At 38.8% G+C, this 27,840-nt stretch overlaps 1 protein-coding gene across 1 annotated transcript in view; it reads right to left on the bottom strand.

Annotated features, from left to right (window-relative positions):
- Positions 1–1,445: 1,445 nt before the first annotated feature.
- Positions 1,446–27,840, bottom strand: part of FRK (fyn related Src family tyrosine kinase) — a 56,963-nt gene continuing 30,568 nt past the window's right edge. The window contains exons 3-8 of the mRNA XM_009460504.2: positions 23,942–24,105; positions 23,143–23,311; positions 11,759–11,917; positions 6,573–6,754; positions 4,242–4,407; positions 1,446–2,422 (exon numbers count right to left, since the gene is read on the bottom strand). Coding sequence (XP_009458779.1) covers positions 2,229–2,422; positions 4,242–4,407; positions 6,573–6,754; positions 11,759–11,917; positions 23,143–23,311; positions 23,942–24,105 — 1,034 coding nt within the window. The 3' untranslated portion in view covers positions 1,446–2,228. The remainder of the gene's footprint in view (positions 2,423–4,241; positions 4,408–6,572; positions 6,755–11,758; positions 11,918–23,142; positions 23,312–23,941; positions 24,106–27,840) is intronic.

Here is a 27,840-nt window from a genome sequence, read left to right as displayed (position 1 = left end):
TTCCCCACTGTCGATGTTTTTTTCCTGGCAACTCATCTTCAGAAAAAAAAAAAGTACATAAACCCCTGTGAGCTGCACACGTCTATGCTTTTTAAGATTGTATTTCTTTTATCAACACTTTTTTTGAGTTGGGCAAACTCAGCTTTTATTTGCAACATTCTTAATGTTTTCAATCTGAAAAATTACCTTAGAAATAGTGTTTGAACATGAAGGTTGCAAGTTTGACGCAGAGATCTTTCCAAATAACAGCATTCTTATTGTATAGACCTACTCTGTGGGATTTGCTAACTGCATACTTTTAACAGTGTAAAACACAGCTCCTAGCCAGACGAGAGACACATGGATTGATGGAGGTTTGATAACCATAAATAACATCTTGTTGGGGCCATGAGCCAGTAGCTAGCATGAGTCTCAAAACAAACAGGGATGGTATTACAGCATGAGACTTTGCCTGGGAGTCTCCCAGTTCCTTCCACGCCAATTCGTATCAGGATGAGTTTGGCAAAGCCATTTAACCTCTTCTTCTTTCAGAGTGGATGATTACTTTCCAAAATCGCATGGATGCTCTGACAGCTAATTAATTATCACTGTATTGTGCTTTACAAACGTAATTAGTATAAAGAGGGTTAGTAGTGAGAAACACTGCACAGAAAATGAACAGAGACAGAATGCTAGAAAGACTCTAAGTGTAGTAAGACAGAAAGAGAAAAATACTAAATAAGGAAAGGAGTTTTGAAAAGCAAGTACATAAGAGACATGTATGAAAAAAAAAAAAAGAGGTGTGCTGCCTTCCAAAAGTAGAGGAGGGGAAAAGGAAATTAAAAATTAGAAGCAAGGCACTGAGATGAATGGATTTGAAGTATAAAGAGAAGAAAATGAGAAAGATGTAATAAAAGCCACCCCATCTTTAAAGTAATGAATCTTTTCATTTATTTATACCCTTTTTTGATATTAGAGGAAAATGGTAGCACACTTATACTGAGCTCACGCTATGTTAACACAGTACAGCCCTTAATTCCTGGATTATGTTGTTAAATAATTAACTGATGAATCATAAGTAAATAATTGAAACTTGGTTCTCTAAGCCTCACAACTGAGAACATAAAACTGTCATAGTGATATCAGATTTTAGCAGAACCGATATTGTAGTTAATTAGAAAAACTGGAAAAAAATTCTAAAATCTGTAGCTGTAAAGACTGCTAGCAGAAGCACCTGGGCTCCATTTCCCCATGGAACAAACTAAAATGGATCATTTATTATTTAAATCTCCTATATTAAAGATACATCTGGAGAAGATAGAAGCATGGATTGCTAGTTCCTCTGCAAAATACCTAGACCTGCCCCAGGCCTTGTCCTGTTGGAGAGGGTCTGTGATTTGGGCAGCAGGATAGAAGAAGAGTCAACCTAAAAGGCTAAGGCAGTCAATTTCATGTTAAAATATGTTTTCCTCCAATATTCCTAAAATGAAGAACTATAAAACAAATCCTTACACTTCAATGGACAATAACTCATTGGTTCCGTGGCACTATTTAACAAAATTAAGAACAAACAGCTTCAAAAATCTAATAATAATTGTGTTTATTCTTGTAGAAGAGGAACAGTAGACAAACTAAAAAAGATCTCTCTTTGCATCCGCAAAACAAAATAATTCTTTTTCTCCCATGAACATCTGTTTTATTTTCCAATATAGCAAAAACACATATACTTCAAGTCTAATCAAGACAATTAATCTGGATTCTGCCATCATCACAGTCATGAGATTTTTTTTTTCTTTTTCTTTTTTTTTTCAGTGAGAGGACTCTGGAAGCACAGATCCTGCTGTGCAGAGCCATCACATTCCATCATGAGAACAACCTGGTAGGAATCAAAAACCTAAGGAGCAGCAAATAATTATTCCAATAAAGAAATTACAAAATGCTACAATGGTTATTGAACAACACTCATTTCATTTGTTCATTCTTGCAATCTGCTATTTAAAAAATAAATAGAAGACTTTTTATTTTTTAGAAGCCCCCACTCTTCCAGCATCCTGATGCTTAGTCTTGCAAAACACTTGCCAGCAGCAAAAATTTTAGGTGTCTTTGAGTATCAGCGCAGGCATGAAAATGTACCGCAAGCCCTCAGCATCCCCTAACAGCCTCCACGTCTGAGGTTAGGCTGATTTCACAGCCCCTGTTGGCCGGCGTCTGTCCCTCAGCCCCCGCTTGGGGGTTCATTTCACCACCGCCTAGCTGTAGGAAGAGGAGTCGGTCTTGAAGTAGCACTCTAGCTCCTCGCAGAGGGCCTCGAAGGTGGGCCGCCCGCCCGCCTCCGCGTTCCAGCACTGCAGCATCAGCTGGTAGAGCGGCGCCGGGCAGTTCTGTGGCTGAGGAAGTCTGTACCCCTTGTCCAGCATCTGGATCACCTGGTGGCCTGGCATACCTGCAAGCGAAGAGGAGCTCGTCAGACTACTTGGGGTCTACTCAGTGACACCGCAGGTCCCTATCTCTTACTGAGACGAGGCAAGGGGATGCCCCCCTGTGAGGTACACTGTGAGGGCAGAGCTGGCCTCAGCAGGCCCCCCTTCAATGGCAACAGGCCACAGGAGTCACTGCAGGACCCCAAACCAGCAGTTAAAAACCACCTCCAGCTTTTCCCAGGCCCCTCACCTGAGAGGCGTAGCGAATGGGTTCATCTGGGTGTGAGGCTTTACCACGGCCACCCAGGTTTGCCAAAATTTTTCTGACATCTATTTCACTTAAATTGTTCCTAAATCCCTCCAGTCTCAGTGACTCCAAAATCTCCCAAGAAAATCTGTCCTGCTGCTCAATTTTCCTCACATTTAGGAAGCTTTTCCTAATGTCAGCCCTAAGTTTCCTCTGGCGCAGCTATGTGATGGCAGCCGGCCTGCTCTGTCACTGTGAGTCATGAAGAAGAAACCACTCCCCTACCTTTGCTATACCTTTACATATTAAGACTATTGTCCCATTCCATTTCAATTTTCTACTCTTTAAATTAAATCTTGAATTGTGTAATCTTTACTTCTTTTCCCTAGATCTCTGAATGGTGTTTCCTCTGTACATTGCCCACTGCCACCATGGATCAATACCTCTTCTCCTAACTGACTACTGAGGACAAACTCTTGAAAGTAATACCAAGTAAGCAAATGGCCATGGCAAAAAGACATTTTCTACTGTAAAGTTACAGGTAAACTATGCCTTTGCAAAGGGATAATGCTGAACATATTTCCAGAAAATACCAAGAATCACGGTGTTACACATCATTTATACTTCAACAGTTTATTTATGTGTGTGTGCGCATATGCAGACACCTGTAGTTTATATGAGAAAGAGTTGAGGATTTCTGTCTTTGGTTTTCTTTTTTTTTTTTTTTAGAATGGTTTCACAGGAGGTGAGGGTGGGAATCAAAAAGCAAAATTGATTTTTCCTTTTACAGGAAATACCAGTTTGGGACCCTGTGAAATGTAGTTTATGGTGAATGTGCCACCCCTCAGGCCTGTACAGATGCAGCATAACTTTTTTTTTGCTTTAGTCCTTCCCTTGTGTTCTCCTCACCAGCACAAAATGAGTCACAGTCAATCATCTCACTGATATCTTGTGTTATTGGAGCCACAGTTCCTTGAGCATTTCTCATAGTGCTAGGAGTAATAGCTGCTCTCATACCATTAAATCTACTTTTGAGGTTGGTGACGTTCTATTCCTAATTCTTGTGATCCTTCTCTTTATGAAGACTTTCCACTGTAATAGTCAAATATGAGGAAAGGGACTAAAACCACCGATTCGTTTTTCAGACACCTTCTTCTTGAAGTGCCTGTGCAGCACTTCACACATAATAATCTGTTCTTCCATGAGATATCCTCAAAAAAAAAAAAATAAAAAAAAAAGCAAGGGCGGGATGGGGGACAGAAAAACCTTCCCTTTTTCCACATTCCAAGAATTGGCATCTTTGATCTGATGCTGGAGGGAAATAGCCAGTTGGCTTAGGTGCCTGTGCAATGCAGGTTGACTTCAGCGACAGGAAGCTTGAATGGCTGCTAAACACAGCCTTTGGAAAGCTTCCAGGGAACCTGGGGCAGCCAGAAAGTCTGACCCACTAAATGGACCTCATCTGAACAGCCTTCTTTCTGTATTTACAGTTTTAACCTTTTAACATGCCCGTAGTACAGGCATTCAACTTTTTTTGTGTGTCATTCTTAAAGCAAGAAAACATTAGACATCATTCTTTAGGTAAAAGCACTTACCAGCGTAAGGCATCTTCCCGTAGGTCATTATTTCAAACAGAAGTATTCCAAATGACCAGACATCTGACTTAACGCTGAATTTGTTGTAGCGGATTGCCTCCGGGGCTGTCCATTTCACTGGGAGTTTTGTTTCAGGCCTAGCTTCATATATGTTTTCATTTTCTACCTGTCATGGGTAAAATGAAGCAAGCCTGATTTCAGATCTGCTTCAGCAAAGCACTTAAGCACTTGACTAAGCTAAGCATGTGCTCAATCTTGTCTTCTTTTAGCCAAGCACTTGCCTTTCATGGTGTTAAAGCGTGCACTTTCTGAAGTCTATTGTTGAATTGGGCTTCACAGTTGAGAAATGCTACCGTTCATCGGAGGCTTTTCTAAAGCATTTATCATTTCAAGCAAGCACGCAGCGTTGGAGTGGCTCATGATTAATTATGACCTGCTACTGTGAATTCTGGACCTGGCATGCAAGATTTCAAAAGTCTGTCAGGAGTGGCAGTGTAAGCATCCTGCTGACACTAGAGACTAAATGGCTCTACATCTGGTCTTCAGTAAACAGAGAAGGCAAGAGCAAGAGCTAATGAATTTCGGAACCTTTCTTCTATGATTTATTGTGGTGTTGAAGGGCCATTGACTTTGATAACAATCACTTAATAGGTTTCGGGGACCAAAGAACAAACTCCAAGTGATTCAAATTAACATATGAGCTTACAGTGGGTCCAATTAATTCATGTAAAGTGAAGATGAAAGACACGTAGAAAAATTATTTACTTGCAAATTTGTAGAATCATGTCCTTGAAGGTCTGTAGCACGGACATCTAAACTTTGCGAACATTTATTCTCTCTTTAATTCCTAAACTTAATTTAGTGTACATCAGTCACATCCAAGCCTTAGTCAGGTTTTTCACATGCAAATCCAGGCAAATGTGTACAAAATTTTGTTTGTTTGATTGTTTTTAATACAGAACGTACGTTTCTCAGCTGTAATGCCCTATGGTTTTGAAAAGACTGGTTGTTAGTGTTTTGTATCTACATACTGATACAGTTGGCATCTTGCCCATAATACTCATCTCTAGAAACAAGAAATTATTTCATTATGCTAATTAACATATACAGGAATATAGATTTCATTTCTCACACCTACTCCTTTGGGATCTTTGCACGTGACCATGTTAGTGCTTTGGCTTAGGAGACAGAATATTCCTAAGAAAGTCTGCCAAGATGACTCTATGACAGAGTATTTTGGTAAAGTTCAGTTTTAACAAGAAATGTCAAGAGCTGTAAATTATTACCCTCTCTAGTGAGGACAGAGGAGAAATATCCGTTGTAAGCATTGTTCATTTAAAAATATATATTTTTCATGTTAAAAAATGTGCAATCTGAACTTATGCATAAGTAGAAGCATCAAAATTAAGCAAAAAGCACTTTCAAAGTCCCTTGATGCCACTGTCAAGTCATTATTCGATACTTCAGTCTGTAATAAATCCAACTCTGTTATGAACTTCAATTTCTGCTGCTTGAATAGAAAAAAAACAAACGAGAAGCAGAGGGCTTTTTTCGCTGTTTTTCCTTCTCAGTGCAAGAACATGAATCAATAAAAACAATAATAAGACCTCAGAAATTATGGATTATATATTGAAATCCATAAAATATGGCAAATCAAATCTTTCAAACTCTGATCAAATCATTTTCAGAGGTAGGAAATCTCATTTCTAAACCACAGCTCTTTCCTAGGGTGGTCTTGGTCAGCATTAGCTGGCATTCCATGTCCTTAAGGGCTAGAGGAAAAAAACCAGTGCAATGGCAAAGAACTTGAAACTGCATCAGATTTAAAGCTCTGACAGCTCTCTTTATGAACTCCGCTGTTAGTTGTGGAGAGGAATAAGGTCCTTTTATGATTACTACCTGCACTCGCAAGCATCATGGAGCCAGTGGGGAAGTGAACAAGGAGAGAACAGCTGTCAACACATTTTTATATGCCTTCCCTTACAGGCTCAGGAGTATAATTTTGCCATCATTCCTGTGATATGTCTCCATGTGACAGACACTAGTGTTGTGGATAAAGGTTGTGCAGCAGAGGGTATTGCTTGCCAGGCTCCTTCCTTGGTGGCTGAGTGGGAAGCAGACACCAGGATGCCATCTTCAGACTGACACAAAGGCACAGGACAGCTTCTAACCTTGCATGCGATAATGTAGGTAGAGGATACACATTAGGGGTCCTTTTCTTCCTTGTGCCTGAACCCAGCAATTCAGAGGCTACAGTTTGTCCTTTAGTTGACCTCTTCCGCCTTGTTCCCCAGAGTTAAAGTAGAGCCAACTCACCCTCTCACAACCCACCTTAAAAACTCTTGCAAGTCCAAAGTCTGCCACTTTGTAAACACTGTGTTCACCAACAAGAACATTCCTGGCTGCCAGATCCCGATGGATATAGTTCTGAGATTCAAGGTAAGCCATCCCGGAAGCCACCTGAGCAGCCATGTCTACTTGCTGTGTCAGGAAGATCTGGGAGCCTCCATCTTCTGTTTAAAAAGAAGACGACAAGGATAACATAATATATACAGTATTCAGATATAAATAACATAACAGCTGACTGGTTCAAATAGCCAACACAAATCAACAAAACCATGCAATACAATAAAGTAACAGCCTGACCAAATGACAGAGGTTAGTGAATGACACTACTTAAAGTCATGCAGCTAGTTTCACAATAACTGAGTAACAATGCCTGTCCCATCTTCTCTGAAAGAGTAGATACTAAATGCAGCAGTTGATCTAGGCCTGGAAGGAGCTTCTGACACCGTTCAAAGAAAAAGGCATTTATCTACGGATAGTAATGGAGATGTTTGCCTTTCTGACAAGTGCATAACCCGTTCCAAACTGTGAGCAAGAGTTAATGTCAGTACTCACTGGGTGTAGCCAAAGCTGACTAAAGATGGAAAAGCACAAAATTATGCTGGTTCCCTGTTCTCCAATGATTCTTACTAGGAAATATACCATCTGCTGTCAAGCATAACTCTCATTTTCACTTTCCAGTCCACTTGACTGCTTCATGCTGTTATCTCTGTTGCTGCTACTCAACAGTAGGACTCCTTGAGCTGCTTTCAAGCTGCCTGCTTCTCTTGTAGAACTTTCTGAAGCAATGTGCATGCCATTCCCACCACTGTAAGATTAGCAAGTCCCAGAAATAGAGGTTTGGCAATCAAAGATCGGCTGTTCAAACAAAGTGGTAGAACTTTGAGCAGAACAACTTCCCTCCACAAATGGAGGAAAGAAGGAAAGACTCTTAGGCCATGAAAAAATGCAGCCAAAAATAGTAAGACAGGTACTCAAAAAAAAAGTTATCGGGGTATAACACATTGGAATTCAAATTCAGGACCCTTGTGGCATTTTGGGGACAGCTGACCTCCTCATAGCAAAGAATTTATACCCCAAGGTAATCTAGGTAAGCCAAATCAGTGTTATAGTCAAGCATCACTGTCACCCAAACCCAAGCGCTGCAGCACTGAAGCGTGACTGCCTACCTCTGTAGCCTCTAATACTCAAAACAGTTTCAACTTTCTGTGTCAGAATATTAACAATATCAAAAAGCTGAGTGTTTGCTGCTATGTTTATCAGTAGTTCTCCTTTCTCATGGAGGATGGTGACTTTTCCTTACTGTGTTAAAGAAAAAAAACATTTGTAGCTGGCAGTTTTCTGTTGCTTATTTTGAATTGATTCGTAGTGAAAGTGTGTCTTAGAATTGTTTTGCACAGCCTGCTCAGTTCTGGCATTTTATCTGACCTAACCTGGCAATCACTCCTTATGAAGAGTGTGAAATTCCATTGTTTACTAATCTATTCTGCAATCTCCAGACCTTGAATTTCCTGCTCATCTGGATGTTCTGAGATGAACAGGTAAAAGAAATGAATTTTAAATTATTAAATTTGCCCTGTGTGTGTATTGTCCTACTTCTTTTTTGAGGCTAAACTCATTGTCATTATAATCCAGCACTAAGATTATTTACTGCTATTTTTGACTCGGAAGGTCTTTTCCTCTTTTACACATATGTTTAATAGCTGCCTTGACCTTTAAAAGAGAGGGGAAGAAAAATCAGGCTATGTGAAAATCTATGGTTTAACCATCAAGAAAATCCATCATCAGGCCACAGGATAATATAACACTCTGAAGTTTCGCAGTTCTGATAACTGGAAGACATCAACATTTATTATTCAGCTTGCTGGACAAAGATATAAGTCTGCAAATGTTGTATTTAATCAGACAAAAACTTGTACAAGTACCTTGCATGAGTACCTGGGTTTTGGAAACTTGCTTATGTGACTCAGTTTGAAATCCCTCTCTCCATGTTCCTTTTCACACTGCTCCTTAATCTGCACAGGCTGTGAACTACCTCCTGGTGAAAGCAGTCAAGGATGCAGACAGACTCGAGCACAGGTTTGTCATTGCTCTGCCGATGCTCCAGGCTGGCCTGACACAAGCTTGCTCCAAGAGGCAGAACACAGCAATGTCACAGCAAAAAAGGATGACTCATAAGCCTCGTGTTTAATGAGCTGCTTCAGTGCAAAACAGGAGTTAGAGCTGCTAAACCCTCCCTGTCTCATTCCCTGCAGGACACAGAGGTGCACTGTGTTAAAGGAGAAGGACAAGATCCACCTCTAATGGTGGAGTTGCAGCTGAAAGACTATTTCTTCCATTGGGGCCTGTTTGGGATCCCAGACCAGGCTGACCTACTGCCTTTAGCATGTGGGCTGAGGCAGGGGGAGAGGCCACCATGGCCCTGGCTGCTGCAATATTTCTTGGAGGGTTTCTCTCTGTGAGCTAGTTCTGCACTGCTGCTGTTCTGGAGCTAAAGAAAGGAAAGCTGGAAGGAGGAGCCTCAGCTGATCAGGAGCTGCAAACTGTGCACAAAGATGAAGCACGAGCCTCTTTGGGATCTGAAGTGCAAATCGTGTATGGTTGTCTCATAAAGGTTTCTGACTTTACCTCCAAAATCTCAGGTTGGGCCAGTCAAAGCATGCAAGTTCAAGCACAGCACTGCGTTAGTACAACTACGGAGGTTTCCAGACCAGAGCCAGCTCCCATCTGGCTGGTTGACAGCAGGTCAGAAGAGTTTCCAGCTGTATTCATACGGGTATACATGTGCTCTAGTTTGTTTTAAAGTGTTTTAAAGAAGGAAAAACTACAACAAAAAAACTAAAGTTAATATAACTTCCACACTCAAACCCAGGCACTACTGGTGAATTTATAAAACCTTCCCATGGCTTATTCTTTATCCTATAAGGAAAATGCAGCACCTCCATGTCCTTTTTTACTAGTATTTTCCGACAAAACTAGTGCCCTTATATGAAAAATTTATTAGAGAAAATATTAAGGAAGGCTTAGGGTCTGCACCCTGTTCTAAGCAATCAATCACAATACCTCATATAGGAAAAACAGCGAAATATTCTCATTGACAGATGCATGACAATAAATAAATAAATAAGCAAGCAGCACTTTCCCCAGTTGAGAGCATTGCCTCCGTAATAACTCACCGAACCTCAAGACTGCATACCTGCCAGAACAAGCCCCAGGTCTATCAGAATTGATAAAAACACTCATACATTTATGACAATTTCATTCACATCCAATGACAAAGAAAAGTTTTCAGTTGCATTTTTCTCATACTGGTGGCAGCTCAATAACTCTGCATAGCAGTGTTCATCAAGAAGTATGCCAAAGTACATTCACAGGGTGCACAGGGAATTCACATGTCCATCATTATTAAGTAGCTGTCATTATGGTGGAATGTGATAGTCACTATGCATAAAATATTAGGGATTTTTCAAGCTGGAAAAACATACCATGCATTTCTAGGAGGGGAAATTTAACCAAAGAATGATCTCTGGACTTTCCCTCTGTTCCAGTTTGCCATATTTACCCACAGTGCACACAGAGACAGCAGACTTCTGGAAATGTTTTCCTGGTTCCTGCAGTGCCTGAGTCTCAGGAATGCTTATCAGGAGCTGTGCACTGACCGCCAGCCGATACAGATCACTTCCAGTCACAGAGCTCTACACAAGCTTCAAATCTCTTTCCTTATTACACTGACGGCAATGACTTTGCTATGACCAATACCTATCAAAGCACCTGGATCTCTGCTTCCACCTCTTAGTTCTGTTTATCCCCCTGTGTATAGGCCATCAGACAAGGAGAGATACCACTAGGCAGGGTTTCGACTGGCCATTTTCACGATTATCTTCACAGCTGCCTCGAAACCAACTGACTTTCCACAGTCTCTCTGATGCAGGGCTACAGGAATGAGTGCTTAGGCAAAGATCAGGCTGCATACATGTGCTGCCTACAGCAAGGGCAGCTGCTGTGCATATGCTAGCAACTGATCCACACACAGGCTGCAGCACTGATGTGTCCTGGACATGTTGTTCTCCATGCACAAACAGCCCAATTTTCACCTCTGCAATAGCTGTGACTCATCCTGGCTTTCTCAGAGCTATTTCTCCAGTGAAATGAATGTTTTCATGCACAGCAATCATTTCCTGATGTGCCAGGCTCTTTCAATCAGATAAGCAACAATCTGCACACAGGGGCACCAAAGATGATAATTTAAAGGAAATTTGTGCCTTGCTGCCTCTGGCCACTAAATGCCTACAAAACTTTAGATGATCTGGCCCAAGCTTCTTGCAGTCCCTCTCTGCGCCGTTCCTGGTGGGGCTGTCCCTCTACCAGAGATTTCTTTAGCTGTAATCGTCCCTGGACTGAGTCTCACTTGAAAAATGGCTCCACAGAGAAGATGGGGGAAGGCACGTGTCATGGTAAATACTGTCTGTGGTATTTCACAGGACTTTCTCTTAAGGGCTGGAGACAGAGAAGAAATTCAGCAAATCACAGTGAACATTTTGTCTTCAAGAGATCATTACAGCTTTAGAGACATCTGCTAAACTGAAAATGGGTAACAACACTAGAATCAAGCATTTCTCAATAGCAGGGTTGAACTTAAAGTGCAATCATTATGCTAGTCTGTTCCAGGCTGTACAACTTTATTTTTAATTATTATTTGCCTTCAAAAGAGCACTTTGAAGTGCTGCTGAGATAAAAGCCCTGATGCGATAGGCAAGGGACAAATCCACAGTGAAAGGCGATCCCTGCCTAGTAATAGATTTCAAAGCTGTTAAGTACATTTTGTGGAAGTGCCTCTATTTCATGTCAAATATGATGACCTATCCTTCTGTATGCTTATATTTTTATTCTGTCGGTGTATGTTCCCATCTACTCATAGAACTGGGTGGAAAAATGTGGGTCATTATAAGGCAAGAATCAAAGTGTGAATGTGATTCTCTCCTACTTCTGAAATACTTGGACACGTCAAAAATTCATAAACCTCTTTCTTTCCTCTTTTCTCATCCTCACACACGACAAATAATGTAGCTTTTATATTAAACCAGTGTTGTACTTCTATCTTTTATGTTAGTGTATGTACTAAACTGACAGCTGTGGCACCCCTTGAAATGAGTTTATAGTCATTTGCTTACTTTGCAGATATTCTAGAAGACTTCCATATCTCATCAGCTCAGTAATAATATAAACTGGGTCCTCCAAAGTACAGACAGCATAAAGCTGTATAAGCTTTGGATGTCTCAAGTTCTTCATTATTTGTGCTTCCCTCAGAAAGTCCTTTGGATCCATTGAACCTGAAACAACAGCATATAACAAAACATAAGCTGAGGTTATTAAAGGCCTTCCTGCCAGCCTGGCAGTCTTAAGGGAATAACTGAATTGTTTTCTGTCTTTCAAAATACATTAGCATCCCAAATCTTCACAGTTCCCACAGAAAACAGACAGTGCAGCTGAAATAAACAGTTAATGAGTGAAACATGCCAGTTGCGCAGGGACAGAGAACATATGTGTTCCAGCCACCAGAAATATACAGGCTGAAATTAACCTCCCCCAGGCCTCCCCCAGGCAGAAAAAAGTGAGGTTAGAATGTTAACTGATATAATTTAAGCAAACAATTATGTTACCACTGGTTAACAAAATGGCCAGAAACTGAGGTAAGAGTGCCTAGGTAATGAACATAAAATTTCTGATAGAAAAGTAGTGCTGCAATAAGAATTCGTTGCACTATTTTTTCTGCTTCAGCAATCAAAGCCTGAAAGCCCTGAAATCACTTTAGCATACAAGGAGTGGATGTGTGCATTTTATATACATAAATACAAGTAACTCTTTATAATGTTCACTTAATGTACAAATATATATATACACAAATATTCTTATAGTGATCTGGAACAACCTTATTAGAAATACTAGTGTACGCACAGATGTAACAAATTTTACACTCCCTTAAATGCAGAAGGATCTTAACAGCTAATGATCCCAACTTGTTAAGTGTTACATAAGGTCATAACGTCTCTAGTTCTATTCGTATACACAGTGAGTCAACGCATAAACTATGCCAAAGAAACAATACAGAAATTGCACAGGCCACTAAAGTGAGTGGCAAATTTAGGATTAGAGCTCATACACCCTGAATAGGGGACTGATTAGAAAAAAAAAAAATGCACAAATAAGGAAGGAAAGCTTTCTCTATGGATGATCCAGTAGTGATCAGATATTCTCAGATGTTTGACAAAGATGGTAAAAAACATCTATTTCACAATACTTGTACAAATACATGTGAAATTATCCAATTCCTCAAATGTTTCCTTCCTCACAAATCAAAATAGTTTCATTAAGAAAAGTTTACAGTGAAGGTTTGGGGGAAAAAAAATCTACCCAAGTCTAGTCTGCTCCAAGCCGTGTTTAAAAACAGACTCTTTTCTTAGTGTAAGCAGACTGAGTCATTTGAGAAGCCAAGGCTGCAAGAGTAAGAGTCTTTATTTTATGTTTTTTAACACTAGGTAACCAACAAGGTTCATTTGAGAGTTTGGCTTTGTTCCAAACATGGATATTTAAATGAAGTGAAATGCTGGGAGGATGCTAAATGGATCAGACATAAAACTCCACTAGAACGTCTGTTCTACAGAACGAACTAGCAAATCAGCTTTCACCCAACACCTGCCTTGAATGCTGCCTCCTGAAAAATGCTCCAACCTGTCTCCCAAAACACAGCAATGATGTACGTCAGTGCAAGGGAATGACTCAGAAATTCTTCTGACATAGACTTTATAAAAAACCAGCCACTTGACGTTGCAACTTGTGAGAGCAAAGATCATTGCAAGGGACAGGTGCTCCTTTCCCCAGAGTCCTCATACTTTCCTTGGCAATCCCAGAGAGTCCAATTTGACAATTTTTTATAAGATGCCTTTAGGAGTGATGGTGAAAGGCAATGGATTTCCATACCATCAATAAATGGATAGCAGCCAATAATACATCTCCTCAACAGGTACAGTCTATACCCATTTCCTTTTGTCACTGTCAGAGGAAAGTGGGGCCCTGCATGAAAAGTAAATGACTCACACTTGGTCTGGATAAAACAGAAATTATGACAGTCAGGTGGAAAAAACCAAATATCTGTAATGCTAACGCTATATTCTTTTCCTGTTTAGAGCAGCACAATCTTTACAGCTTTATTTGAACTTTCCACCAATCCTAGATTTCAAAAAAAAAAAAAAAAAAAAAAGCCTAGGGTTATCTTCAAAGAGTTTGGACTCACTTTGATACTGATTTAATACTGTGGTCCATTTGCTTACTTTTTTCAAGATACATGCATTTGTCATGGAAATCATCCTGAAGTCTACAGAGAAGCTGCATGGTATGAGGTATTCTGCCTCCAAAGGTAAATGCATAAGCATGACTAGTGATTTAGCATCGATGCCAAAGTTTGACATGTTGATCTTAAAAAGGATAAAGTATTTGCTGACTTGGGGTCTACCAAATCACCTGCCCTCTATGGATCATTATACAGGATTTCTTCACACCATGGAAAATGACAGTCTGATTTGTTGCCATCATCAAAGTTTGCCTACAAGGAATCTCTCAGTTTAATCATGCTATAAACTTCTTCCAACAAACTGAAACCAAGCAACATGTTTTTCACATATGACAACTTCCAATAAATTGATCCAGAGGGAAGTATTCTATTAGCTGAATAGCAGCAAATCCTTCTTTATGCTGTAAAAGTACTTAATAACAATAATTATAACAGACCAGTAACAAAGATCAATAAGTATTTCCGGCATATTTTAAAGAGCATATGTAACCTTCAGTTTTATTTAGTTTATATCTTTAAATAGCACAAGTAGCAGATAATGACCAAAACCCCCCAGAGCCCTATAGCTCTTATACTGTTGTTAATAAGTGGATTGGATGCTAACTAAAGAGATTAAAAAGTGTCTTCATGTTTTGTTTAAGATTAGGTTTTAGCAACTAGATAAGCAAAGTAAAACTGCCTCTAAAAACAAGCTAACATGCTTTTTACAAATTAGTTAGATAAAGCCTGTCACAACAGCAGCAAAGAAGTTACAATACATTTCTTTGAGGAAGTTTATATAAATGAAATACATAAAATATATGCCACATGGAGTTTCAAATAACTGGGTTTTTTAGTTTGTAGTTGAATTACATGAGTTTTTAATGAAATATACATTTTCAGCTGTAAGTGGTAAACACAGTGAGAAGAGCAGATTACTGCAAGTAGAAACCACTTGATCAAAAACCAACTAGTTAACAGAAGCCTTTACTGAAACATCAAGTATCCCTTGTGTAAGACACCAGTTTGTGAGTAGCTTGATCAGCACCTGAAGAAAATACAGTTTTGATGATTTGTTTTTTGAATGAAAAATGTTTTTGTAAATGTCAAAGGCCTTCTTAAGAACAAAATGTTGGATAAGTTTCTTTGATGTGTCCTGTGATGTGCTGCTTTGCCAGAAATCACATCTAATTTAAGCCTACTTAAAGCAGGTGTATCAGTTCTGATTACTTTTTTTCTGAAAATATTTTGTTCTAGAATTGAGGAAGCTTCACATTATAAGATAAACACTGATAATTTGGAAATTAGTTAGAAAGAAAGGTCAGTTATTTTTATGTAGTTTCTACTGGCCTAAACGTAAGTGGCCCTTAAATATTTGATAAGCCCCTCCAGAGACCCTTTGCACCTTTCAAAAAACCTTCTCAAATGACTTCAAAGTAACCTTGTACTTTAGAGCAATCTTATTTTCTGAATAAGTTTATACAAAATGAACTAATGTAAAGAGTACATTGAGCATATACTGTGATCTTCTGAAAAAGTTCATGCGTAATAAAGAAATAACATTAAAAAGTACAAGTCCTTGGTAACACAAGAGATTGAGTGTAAACTATTCACATTAACAGGAGAATGAGATAGGTATCTGATTATCCTTAAGCAGCTTTCTCATCATACAGAAGTGAACTTAAAAGTTAGTGTAAGGTTATGTACTGAACTAAATGGAATAAAAGAACGTCTTTGTTCGGGAAAATTGGGAGACTTTCCTAACTGCAAAGCTTTTTACACTGCATATGCACTAAAGAGATGACATATTGGAGAACTGAAAATATTATTAAAACCTTCACTGACAGCACCAACCCAGAGACTATTTTGAGAAAGCCTCCTAAAAAAAAATCATGCTTGGGCAGCTTCCATGCAAAGAGAGAAGCTCGGGAGATGCTTTACAATATGATAATGACAAATGCATCTGTCAACTTGAACAGGCATAAGGAACTTTCTCAGATACGATTAATTGGTGATGATAGATGTCTGCTTTGCGTGCTGACAGTTGGAGAAGCAAGCTAGCCCAGACAATAGGTTCTAGAGAATCCATCACACTCAGCATAGGACAAAGTGCAAATCCTTGCTGCAATGATTTCCATTTAAATAGAAAAAATAATGTCTCAGAGAGGAAATAAAAACAGAAATGTGAAATTACATGTTCAGGGACCTACGGCAAGACAGTGCTGTGCAGAGCCAAGAACAGAAATAGCAGCTGCTGGCTTCTAGACCATTTTCCTATCTGCTGATCCCTACACCTCTTTGATAACTGTGGGCCAACGACTCAAAAGTCAGAGATGTTCCTTAAGGCAAAGATGTTCCTGTGTTTTGTTTTCTCCTTCACACATCCATCACTATGTTTTGGCCGGTAAAATGTCACAGATGTCTCCAAAGTAGAGTCAAACACCAGTGCACAAATAAGAGAATTATCTGAATGAAGGCATCACATTACTGCTGCTTTTTGTTTATAGTCACGGTGATCAACAGATTGTTTCAACAAAATCTATAGTTTTGTGCCTTCTAGCCTAGGAGCCATACATTTTAATCACTGTGGCCTAGAAATACTAATGTGCATCCAACTTTTAAACCCAGCTGGAGTGTCTTCAATGCACTGCTGAAACATTAAGCGGCTCGCTGCCAGAAGCTTGAAGAAGCCTGCCATTGGTTCACGTAACACAGTTCTTTGGCACAGGATGGATGGTTCGTGTTTATGCACCTGTATATTCCCTGTGGCAAATTTGGTCTTCATAATGCACTGGACACAGTAACAAACCCACACTGCTCTATTTTTTCACCTGATGCCTGAAGTAATTGTGTACTCAGCCATGCCCCTATAAAGTTAGGAACTTACTTTTCCTTTGATATTAGGGTTACTGCACAAGATAAGGGGTTTTATACACATCTGAAAATGCATGCATGGGATTCTCCTCTGAAGAAGTATTATTTTTAATGTAAACACTAATTTGGGACAGCATATAGGAGAGTATTAAAACAAGACTGCATAATCAGAGGACAAATAGAGAAGGAAATCCATCATGGACATCCTGGGGAGCACCAAACAGACAAAGTAGGGAAGTGGGAACTCTTCAGCTTCTCTGCAGCACAAAAGAAAAAAGAACCTCCTGCTCCACTGACATTTTTCATCTGGACCAGGTCCTGCTTTGGAGGTGTCAGGGAGCACAGTATGAACAATTGGATAGAAGATCAAGGAAGAGGGAAACTCAAATCTTTGGACATTTATGATTATTACAGAGGGGATGTAGCAGCAACCGTGGCTAATAGGCTGCCTTACCAGGGCTGGGGTCTCCTCTTCCCGTGCCATTCTCCCCTGGATGTTTGCTGGAGGAACAATAAGAGGGTGAACTAAAATTGCCAGAAATAATGAGGGGAGAAGGGGAAGAGGGGAAGGGGAGACAAGGGAAAAGGGAAACAAAGAAGAGTAGGAGATGGAAGAAAAGGGAAACAAAGAAGAGTAGGAGATGGAAGAACATGACCACCATCTGTATCCACCACAACAGAGAGTACTGTCCCAGGGGGACAAAATGCTACAGTGCAACCTCTGAATATAACACCAGGAAGTGGTGAGATGACACAGAAAGCTGGTACTAATTAAAAGATCAAGATTTATGATTTTTAGCATAATGACATCCTGTCTCACTCACAAATGAGGTTTAAGATAACAAAAAGTTCTAAATATTGTTGTATTAATGAAAGATATTAAAGATAATACTTGGTATTACTTTAACCAAAAGACTCTAGTTTAATTATGAGTCTTGTGACTCTTCCTGCAAGGTTTATAGAAATATTATATAAATATAAAGATCACAGACTAATCATTCTGACATTTTGAAGGTCTCCATAATCCACCACTGTCTCTGAAAAAAGTCTCTGAAGAGTCAGGGGAAAAAAGGGTTCTGGATCAACAGATTTCATCTTCTGATGTTTTCGATAGTGAAGTGTTGAATATTGTGTTTAGAGATGGACAACAAACTGCTAGCAGAAACAAGAATTCATTGAAAAAGGATGGTTCATTGAATCTGAAAACATCTCTGGTTGAGTTCTTTTTCCTGCAAAATCTCACTTACAGTCCATAAGGGCTGTGTGTGGAGCCCTGTTGTCCATAACCAGTGAACTGCAAACCCCAAACTCTGAAGCTGGTTAAACTAGATACTCCATAATCATAAAGGCAGGGGGTGAAATGACACCCCACCAGGTTCATCAGCAGATGAACATTTCCCGTAGTCTCCTCAGGAACCCCAATCCCTCTGCAGTTCTTGGTCGGCGGCCTCCCAGGCTGACCAGTTTAAGGTCTCAGAGGCTCCACCAACTCGACGTTTTCCTCAGTATTGTTACTGTTGTAAATTCTGTGGAATTACAGAACACTGCTGGTAGCTGGATTCATCTCCTCCAACTGTAGGCAATTATTCAGGCACCTAGATCTGAGTTATTTGTCCAGGCTTTACCATCAAGGGAAAGAAACATGCTTTAATAGCATGTTATTCTCTCATTGTAATATACCTTTCTAATCTATAGTATGATTTATTTGACATGTAAGTGCTTATTTCTTCCCACTAATTATTAAAAAAGACTGATACATCTAAGATGTTAGATGCCTAAAAATAGGAAAAATGTAGCTAGTATGCTATGCATCAATGTTTCTGAAAGAAACATTTGTGAAATTTCAACTTCCGTCTGCAATATCTGAAAAATTGGCTCCTGCTCCAAATTGGAATGGAAACAGATTTCTGAATACCCTAATTACTCACAAGTCAGGAATCACACATTTGCATTAAGTGAGAACTGGCACTGGGAAAAGTCCATCACTGCCATCTCACTAGAATTCTGAGAGTTTGATTTTTCCTAGAGGTTGGAAGGTCATCTAACCTAAACAAAATCATTTTAAGACTTCTAGCAGCAATAGCTAGAAGTTGGTGTAAGTCCAGAAAAACTATTTAAGAAATGAGAGAGAATATAACAAGAAACTATATTTAGCCTTTCTAAAGACAATTGAAAATTGGTTTAACTTGTTCTGTATGTACCTCCAGAAAGGAAAGAAAAAATAATGCATACCAGGAGGCTTTTATTTTATTAAAAGAAGACATAACAAGAGTTAAAGAGAAGACATCAGGTAAATCCAGATGAGAAATTAGGCCCACATTCTTACAGGCATAGTGATATACCATTGATACAAACTGTCAAAGATAGCTTCTCTTTGTGCCTCCAGCTCAGGACTAGAAGACTTCTAGTTATTATCTGGTCAAGAACAACCTGTGTTTTGATTAAATATAAATACTCTATCTCAGCAGAGAGGTGAAATGTAATGGCATATAACAGCAAAGTATTCAGACTATACATGATCTAGGACAGATGTACACTGCAAAATAACACTTAACAGAAAAACTCAAACTACCAGAAATCCCTTCTGGACTTCAGGCCTATAAATCTACGTCCTGATTGCATTATGCTCCTCTGTATTGTTTACTGTGTGATTACCTTTCTTGATTAAGCTGCTCCTGCTTGGAGCATGGTTCCATGTCACAATTTCTCTGTTTAACAGAATTTTAAGTTTTAACAGAACCATCTCTATCTCTATTCCCTACATTGGCCAGATTACTTACACTTTAGCAGACCCCTCTGTTGGTCTGATGACTTTCTTTTCCAGTGGGTCTACACTGTACAGTAGCTTAGCAAAAAGGATTTTCTTTAAAATATGTCCCACCCTCCCGCAGTGTAAAGACAACTGATTTAGTTTTTTGAGCCCAGCAACAGGAGAGGATCATTTTGCAGCGTGTCACACTTGAAGCCTGAAATATTGCCTATGTGAATATTGGAAGCTTCAATCATCAACATATAACGTGATGCATTTCTTGATTATTCATGAACTACTATGTTTTCCATTCACTTATCATCTTTATATTATGATGAATGAAATTACTAGACCTAGCCTTTGCTATAATTTTATTAGTACCAAGCTAAGCATTTATTACGCAGATTAGGGTGAGGGTATTGGGGTTTTTCTTTAATTATTGAAATGTTATTCCTTATGAGTAATGATGAGAACAAGGTATGGAAAACCAGTGTGCTAACTGATTACAGTAAGGCATTCCAAGTGGTGAAAAACATTGTGCAGAAGAGCATAATTCCCTAGAGAAGTATACTACAAGGTTAAATGCTTCCATTTGAGACTGTTTAAACTGTTTTTGTAGAACAAGATAGTTCACAAAGTACAGTGGTAAGAAAGAGATTCAGTATTACCTATATAATTTATCAAGATGTCTTTGAGAATCAAAGTCTTCATTCTGAGCATCACTAAGTGCAATGCACAACTTCTCTATCACAGTATTAGATCACAAACGCTCGACTATCCAAGCATCACATCCAGGTGGGGCTTGTGTCTGCCTTAACTCAATATAACCCACTGTGAAATCAATGAGACTGCTACTGTTGACCTTAACAGGAGACAGACTAGAGTGAAAAAAACAGAGAAGGAAAAAGTATTGATTAATCAAGCCCTTTTTCCCAGCCAAACTATGATACTACAAAAAGTATCACAGTTGAACGGGCTTCTTCCTCTGTACTGTGCTAGTCTGTACGTAATAAAAAGTTTGCAGTGAATATTATGTTTATTCCACTGTAAAATTTAATTTTTAGCTAACAAACCTATAGAAGTAGTTCATGTGATCATTTTTTATTGTTTTACAGTCTTCTATAAGTGCATTCTTAGGACACCCTATTATTATAGAAACCAAAAAAACCCAACTTATTTTCCTGCTCATGTTGCTCTAGAAGTATTGTGTTCTCTGTGTGCTTTATCAGCAAGACATTAAAAAGATAATGAATTGAACAACAGTCAAAGAACGGACCTCCACAGATCAGTTTGTCCTTAAACATGTTAAAATCTGTTTCAGATATAAAATTAGCTAACTCTTCCTTTTCTTCAGGTGGAGTATTAGTAGCAGTCATTCAGCTGATCAGCATCAAAAAGGAAAAAAAGGAAAAGAAAAAAAAAGTTAAATTGCACCTGGAACTTGCCACTAGTGTTTCATGTATTTCTGGGTAGTCTTGTCAGTTTTAACTGAATCCATTATTAAAAGAGAAGTTTGTTTCACAGAGAACTGGTAATGTGTACTGTCCCCATTACACAGAAGGAAAAGCTGAATTAGAGTTTTGAAGTGAGTTATTAAGAGAAGGAGATGAAATATGATTAAGATAGCTTCCCATTTTTGCATATGCAATACGAGATAAATGTCAGCTGCACTTTTCCACTAAAGAAAATAAGTAGAAATGCATGCACTGCAATTTGTTCAAAATCTAATTATTTTGTTTGATGAGAAACAAATCTTTTCCTAGAGTGCTAATTACCACATATTTTCTTAAAGAGGAAAGAAAAGACAATTTCTAAAAGAAAATTTAATGCCACAAAAATTTAAGATAGCTTAGTCTTGTTCTTCATTTCATCTTCATTAGTTTCCTGCTTTAAATATTGTTTAAGAAATTTCACACTTTAAGAAGAACCCTTCAGTCTTCTGCAATAAAACTTGTCCAGATATTGCATTAAACCACTACAGGAAAATAAACAGAGATGGAAATATTAGGTTCTTGTTGTATGGAGAAGAAAGGCAAGCATCATACTGGACTGATTAAACAGAGGCCTAGCACTTCAGAAACATGAAGCAAATCCCCCTCTTTACACATCTAGACTTGTTCTTCCTTTTAGCATCATACTTGGAAAAAATATGGTTACCAACTCAAAACAGCCCAGTAAAGATCTTCTGAAAACAATGGGACATCTAAAACATCTGAGCTACATGAAGAATCTGGTTGAGCTGTTTAACCTAAAGAAGAGAAGACCAAAGAGGAACTTGATAATAGTTTTCTAGTATGTACAACACGGCTGTAAAGTGAAAGAAAATAATAGGTACTCTTTAGTCATGGTGTGTAAGACAAGAGGTAATGGGTTTGTACTGCAGAATGAAAGATTCAGGTCAGACACAAGAAGAAAAAGACTGGTTTCACACTTGTGATTTCAGAAGTCAATAAAAATAGGCATATGGATCCCTGTCACAAAAGGTATAGGCTTAGTGGATACTGTCTTAGGAAAGAGAAATGGACAAAGAGATTTCAAGATGGTTTCTGTGTTTACTGGGTCGCTAGGGAGATGCATCAGTTCACTGAAAAAAGTATGCTGTCTTTGACATGAATTATAGAAGGCCTTTAGTCTGAGCAGTTTTTCTAATTTCAGTTAAGCAGAGAAAAAAAGGTGCTTATTTGCTTTCAATTTGCAAGTCCCAAAACACAAAAAATATCCTGATGCAAGATAGCCCTAAAGCACATGCTTAAATTCCTCCCTGTTCAGGAGACCATTCAAGCAGGGCTCAAGCATGTTTAGTTGTTCTTCTGAATCAAAGATCTGAATCTGTTCTGCTTCCTGAAACATGATCACTAATGCCTAACACAAGCTTTTTCAATTAACAGCAACTCATTATATTGTTATCTCTTTTTAAAAAAACCATGTATATCATCCAGGCTACCTTTCTTATCTATGTGGTTCTTGCCATCTGCTGGCAGATATTTTATGTTGTCAATTTAAAATGCACAAATTACTTGAAGTTGATGAAAAATAATTAAGAAAAATGTTAAAAGCTGTATTAGTTACAAGGCTATATTATATGCAAATATTGGGTATTAATGTTGTGTATCAAAAATTTTGAGAAATTTTATTCAATCAATGTTAAGATTAAAGCACTTCTTAAATACAAACTTAACATAGTACATATTCTATATTACCAAAGGAATGATTATAATATAGCATCTAATCACTAGAAGAAATTCTACAGATGACAAACCAGTAGTAAATCGATTACTTCACCTACAGATGAAACGTAGTCATTCAGTTCCCTACAAGCAATACTGTACAAAAGAGATGGCCTTGCTGGGGTTGCCTTTTTATGTAATACAGATTTGAATAAGAATGAGTTCAGCTCACAGGGAAACAGAAAACTGTATAAAATCGTAATTCAAAATACCAAAGAATATCTGGACCTTGAGCTTTACTAACCTTCATGTTTAAGTGCATGGATTTTAAGAGTGGTTGCATAGATGGATAGGCTCTATTTTCAGTAGCATTTAAAAAATAAAGGAGCACCCTTGCTAACACTTCACATTATTAGCATTTAAGAGTAAATAACATACCTGGTTTTAATGTTTTGATTGCCACGGGGGTGGTATTATTCCACAGTCCTTCCCATACCTCACCAAACTGACCAGATCCTAATTTTTTCAACAATTTCAGAGATTGTCGGTCTATCTCCCACTGATCGACAGTTTTATATGACAAATCAAAAGTAGTAGGAGTTTGTACCTGGTAAAAGAAAATAAATAATACAGTAATTGTGACTCCTAATATTTTTTCAACAGCATATACAAGTCATTGTTAACTATGTCATGTAAAGTCACAACTGATATAAATAATGCTTGCATAGAGTACACACACGTGATAAAGTAAGCTGAGAACATAAAATACAGCCCACATCCTGGGTACTTTTTGTTAGAAATAAGAAATACTCTAAAGAAAATATCCTGCCATTAAAAGTAAAAATTAGAAATCATGCCTCTAGCAAGCTTTTTGAACAGTGACATATTGCTCACCTGAACCTTGTGGTTTTGTCTCAGTAATTACTTATGGACAGCTAGAGTTATGAAGTTGGAGATTTCATCTCCATATACATTTATAAAAAGGTATTCATAAATCATGATTTGGCATATTTTCTCCTCCAGCCACATGATGATTTGTTCAAAACAGCATGGTATTTTATTATTAACATGTCAGCTTCAAGACCGAAGCTGCAGTGCTACCCAGAACTTCCCAAAAATAAGCAGATCATCAACATTTTGAAATGGTAGAAGCAGACATGGAGTTAACACCTTCTGACTGATATCTGATTAGTTAGCTTACAAAAAACACGTTGCACAATGTAGCATCCACTCTTACCTTTAGGCATGGCTTTCCGAGCACCACGCAGAGGCCATCACTTTTCTTACTGTAATAGTCAACAAATTCATTCAGAGTTTTGAAAGTTTTCCTTCTGCTTAGGAAAAAGCCTCCTTCATCCAGCTTTCTGATCCTGTAGTGCTTCACAGATACGCCATCAAAAACTAAGAAGATTTAAAAATATTACGTTTCCAGGAATTATAGCAATGGTACAATATAGCTTACGGACAAACCATTATAATTTTCCTAAATGTATTTATGAGGACCTTAAAATAAATTATTTTAGTTTCAAAGATGACAACTATATAAAACCTCTTTCAAACCAAAGCCCACTGTTTAGATAGCTTAACATACCTAGTCTACTGGTCTTTAACCATTCAGGTTCAGAGATTCTTGCTTGCACCATAAGAACTGACACAAAAATACATAAAGACATCTTTTGTGAGGCAGCTCATATTTTCAATCTTTTAAGACACCAAAACCAGCCAAGAGTGCCTAACTGACAGTAATCTTTTAATCAGTTTTTAATACTTCATTTACCAGTGCTAACTTTCCACATAGCAGCTGCTGGGCTGGCAAGCATTTTAGAGCAAACATACACCCTCCATACGGCCATGATTCTCTGGAAAGCACTCACATCTTCCATGGGTTTTACTGAGTTTTGCACATGTAAAACTCAGGCCAATAATGCTCTGATTTAAGTAGCTGATGACTCCCTTTCTATTGAAATGTGTTTTATTCTCATCTATTCTTTCCTAATCAACAAGACCTTTCTCTTCTCACCTCCTGCAGGTTATTTACCTACATGTCATGACACGCAAAGTGTCCTTCCTTGTGACTGTCAGAAAGAAGGCTGGGCGACTGCATGCCGGGGCTAGACCCAGACCAGCAGCAGGCCTAAGGTGGACAAAAAAATGTACTGTCATTCACCTAGTGTGTTATCTAAGGAATATTATGCTTGTAACTGCCATTTCTGATGGCTCTGTCATATCTGGTTTAGAGCAGTGGTCTCCAAACCAGAGTGCGTGCAACCCAGGGAGTGCTCAAGACAATCCACTGGGGTGTGGGAAAAAAGTATTTTTTGTACCATTAATAAATAGAATAAAATAAATATTTAAAAAATACTGTTTATTTCACCTTTATCTCATCCTTTTTTAATTTCTTTTTTTTGTGTATGTTCTCTAATGTACATAATTCATCAGTACAGTAATACATGTATATAATTTACAAATAAATAAATAAATACATGAACATATATCAGCGTGAATGCTCAGAAATCTTTTTACTGGTAGGGTTGCACAATCAAAAAAGTTTGGAGACAACTGGCTTATAGATCTCCCTTACAAAGGAATATCAGCAGTAGCAACGGCAGGCTGAATGTCAGCAGAGAGGGCAGTTCTGAAGAGCTGGAAAGGAATGTAGTCTCTCATGTGGGGTGTCATTTAGCATGAAACTCCATGGCTGAGACATCACTGTCCATTTCCAATGGGCAATGGAGAGCCTATGTTACATGCTGAAGGGTAGCTGATTTAGCTCCTCTCAGAGGGGTAGCCCACCCTGCATTTAATGAAACAACACTCCATGATGAGTGATGAGAGAGCTCTCAAGGGGAGGGGAATGCTCCAGTTGCCATCCTGGTCCTCATCACCCAACATTACACCCTTCCAGCAGGCCAGGTGTCTCCTTCCACACCCATCGATTTGGGTGATTACCATTACTGTCCCCTTCTCAGGGCCCTCACACAAGATGAAAGTCTGAAAAGCAAAAGGGAGGCATAGGGGAAAGGCCTTCTGCTGTTTATGTCCAGTAACGTTTTAGTAACCAAATTTCCAGCAAACAAACATTTTGAATTTAGTCATGTTGACTAGCGGCTACTCTTAGTTAAATAATTTAATGGAAATATTTTTCAATCCTAGAAGCAGCCTCGGTCTGTTACATTGGAAAATCTGGTTGTCTAAAAAATTGTTATTGCTCTCCCCTGAAGATATTATAGCTGATAAATCCTTGAAATTGTAACACTGCATGAATGCTGGCAATCACTTTGGTTATACTAACAGAATACACAGGTACATATTGTATGTAGAAAAAAATTCAGAAAATTATGGGCTGCATGCAATTAACAAACCTGATATAAAGTATAATTTCTCTCACTATTAAGTGGTTAAGTTAAAACGAAAAATCTGTCCTTCCTTAACTACTGTCATGTATGAGCAAATGTTTTTCAACTGTACTGTGCGATTGTCACCCCAGGCCACCAGAGGGCATAGAGGAGCTGTTGAAAATGCTAGGAGAGTTTATATCTGCCACAGGTAATATTTTGAGAGAGTTGATTTACCAACTTACAATTCTGCATGAGGACCAGAAATAAGAATATTTGTAAATATAACTCCATAGTATAAAGATAATTACATAACACTTTTCAAATGCCATTTCTTTTTAATTTAACACCTCACAATTAATATTTTTTACTTATAAAATGCATGTATATTTTTGTGATGCATCATTTGAAAATGGGGCTGAAGCAAAATGAAGGAAGGAGTAATTTAGTAACAACAGACTGGAAATGTGATGACTTTTCTAAAGCTCACAGTAAAGTGCATCAAGCCAAATGAATTGATATTTATGATGAATAAAAGGCCAACAGGATGACTGTGTTAATCCAGTCTCAGTTGTATATCACAACTGATAGTAGTTTGACTACCTCCTTTATTTATTAGCAACATTATAATTATTACTTGTGAAGCAGCTAATGTTAATGCAAGAGTTGGTTTGAAGAATGTGCTATAATTTCTTAAATAAGCCTTGTATGAAGCCTCATGATTGGCAGCATGCAGGTCAGGCGGTGATGTGTATGGAGACTCTGGAGCAAATTTCTGCACTGACACCATCTTTGCCTGCGATAAGCAGCTGAGATTAGTGCAGTATTTGACAGGGGGCTGTTTACTTGTATCCCAGGGCTGAGTCTGGCTGCACGAGTCCTGCACTGCACACTCGCGGAGCTGCAGCGTGGTGCTGCTCCTCTGCCCAACACAACACGGAGCACGTGTCACTCAGGGAAGAGCTAGCCGCAACCCCCTCAGTGCTTCCAGTCATCCTTTCATCTACACCAGACTGTTTAACAGGACAGGATCACAACTTCAGCTTCACACAGTTTGACAGCAGCTAGGTTTGAAGACTGCAGTGGTTTTCTTCTCGACTTGCCCTTCCCAAAAGAATCACCACTCCCCATTACATTTCTTCATGGGTTTGGTGTAAAAGAAGCATTCTCCTCTCCCTGCTTCCAACCTTCATAAGGTTGGGCCATGCAGAAGTAGATTTTGCCACCCCAAGGATGAGAATAAAATAATTTACTACTCCTTTCCCAGGGCAGCAAAATTTGTGGTGGCATCAGCAGAATCAACATCTTCACCAAATGAATCATGGAGACAGTAAGGCACCACTACTGCCAGTGTCCCAACATCTCTCCTATCAGCAGTCCTCCCCCAGCACTGACAGTGCAGCGCTGCTGGCAGGAGCTGTGCTCGGTCTCCACGCCCAGGGCAGATGTGGGAGGAGGGTGGCTTATGAGACCACCCTCACCAGCACAGAATGGGTGCAGGGGCTGCTCCAAAATTGTTCTTCTGCTACGGCCACCATTTTGCCACTCCGACCAGTCTGCTGCCTTAAACTATTACCTGTTTTTTCCTATGCTGAAAGCCAATCTGGCCTAGAGGAAACCACACAATCATTTTTAGGAGCAGGGAAAAAAATGGAAGAAAACACAAACGATTTACATTGTCATTTAATGCAATCAGTCTTTCAGACACCATTATTCAGTGAAGGGGGAAGTAGAGAGTCTCCTGCTATCACTGGCAATGACACTCAATTAAGCTGAGCACATCTAAATTATGGCTTTTAAT

This window comes from Nipponia nippon, unplaced genomic scaffold, assembly GCF_047370975.1.
Source record: "Nipponia nippon isolate SJK-2023a ecotype South Korea unplaced genomic scaffold, ASM4737097v1 scaffold_4, whole genome shotgun sequence".
Classification (NCBI taxonomy): domain Eukaryota; kingdom Metazoa; phylum Chordata; class Aves; order Pelecaniformes; family Threskiornithidae; genus Nipponia; species Nipponia nippon.
The sequence above is the reverse complement of the archived record's forward strand: the minus strand, read 5'-3'. Positions and strand labels throughout refer to the sequence as shown.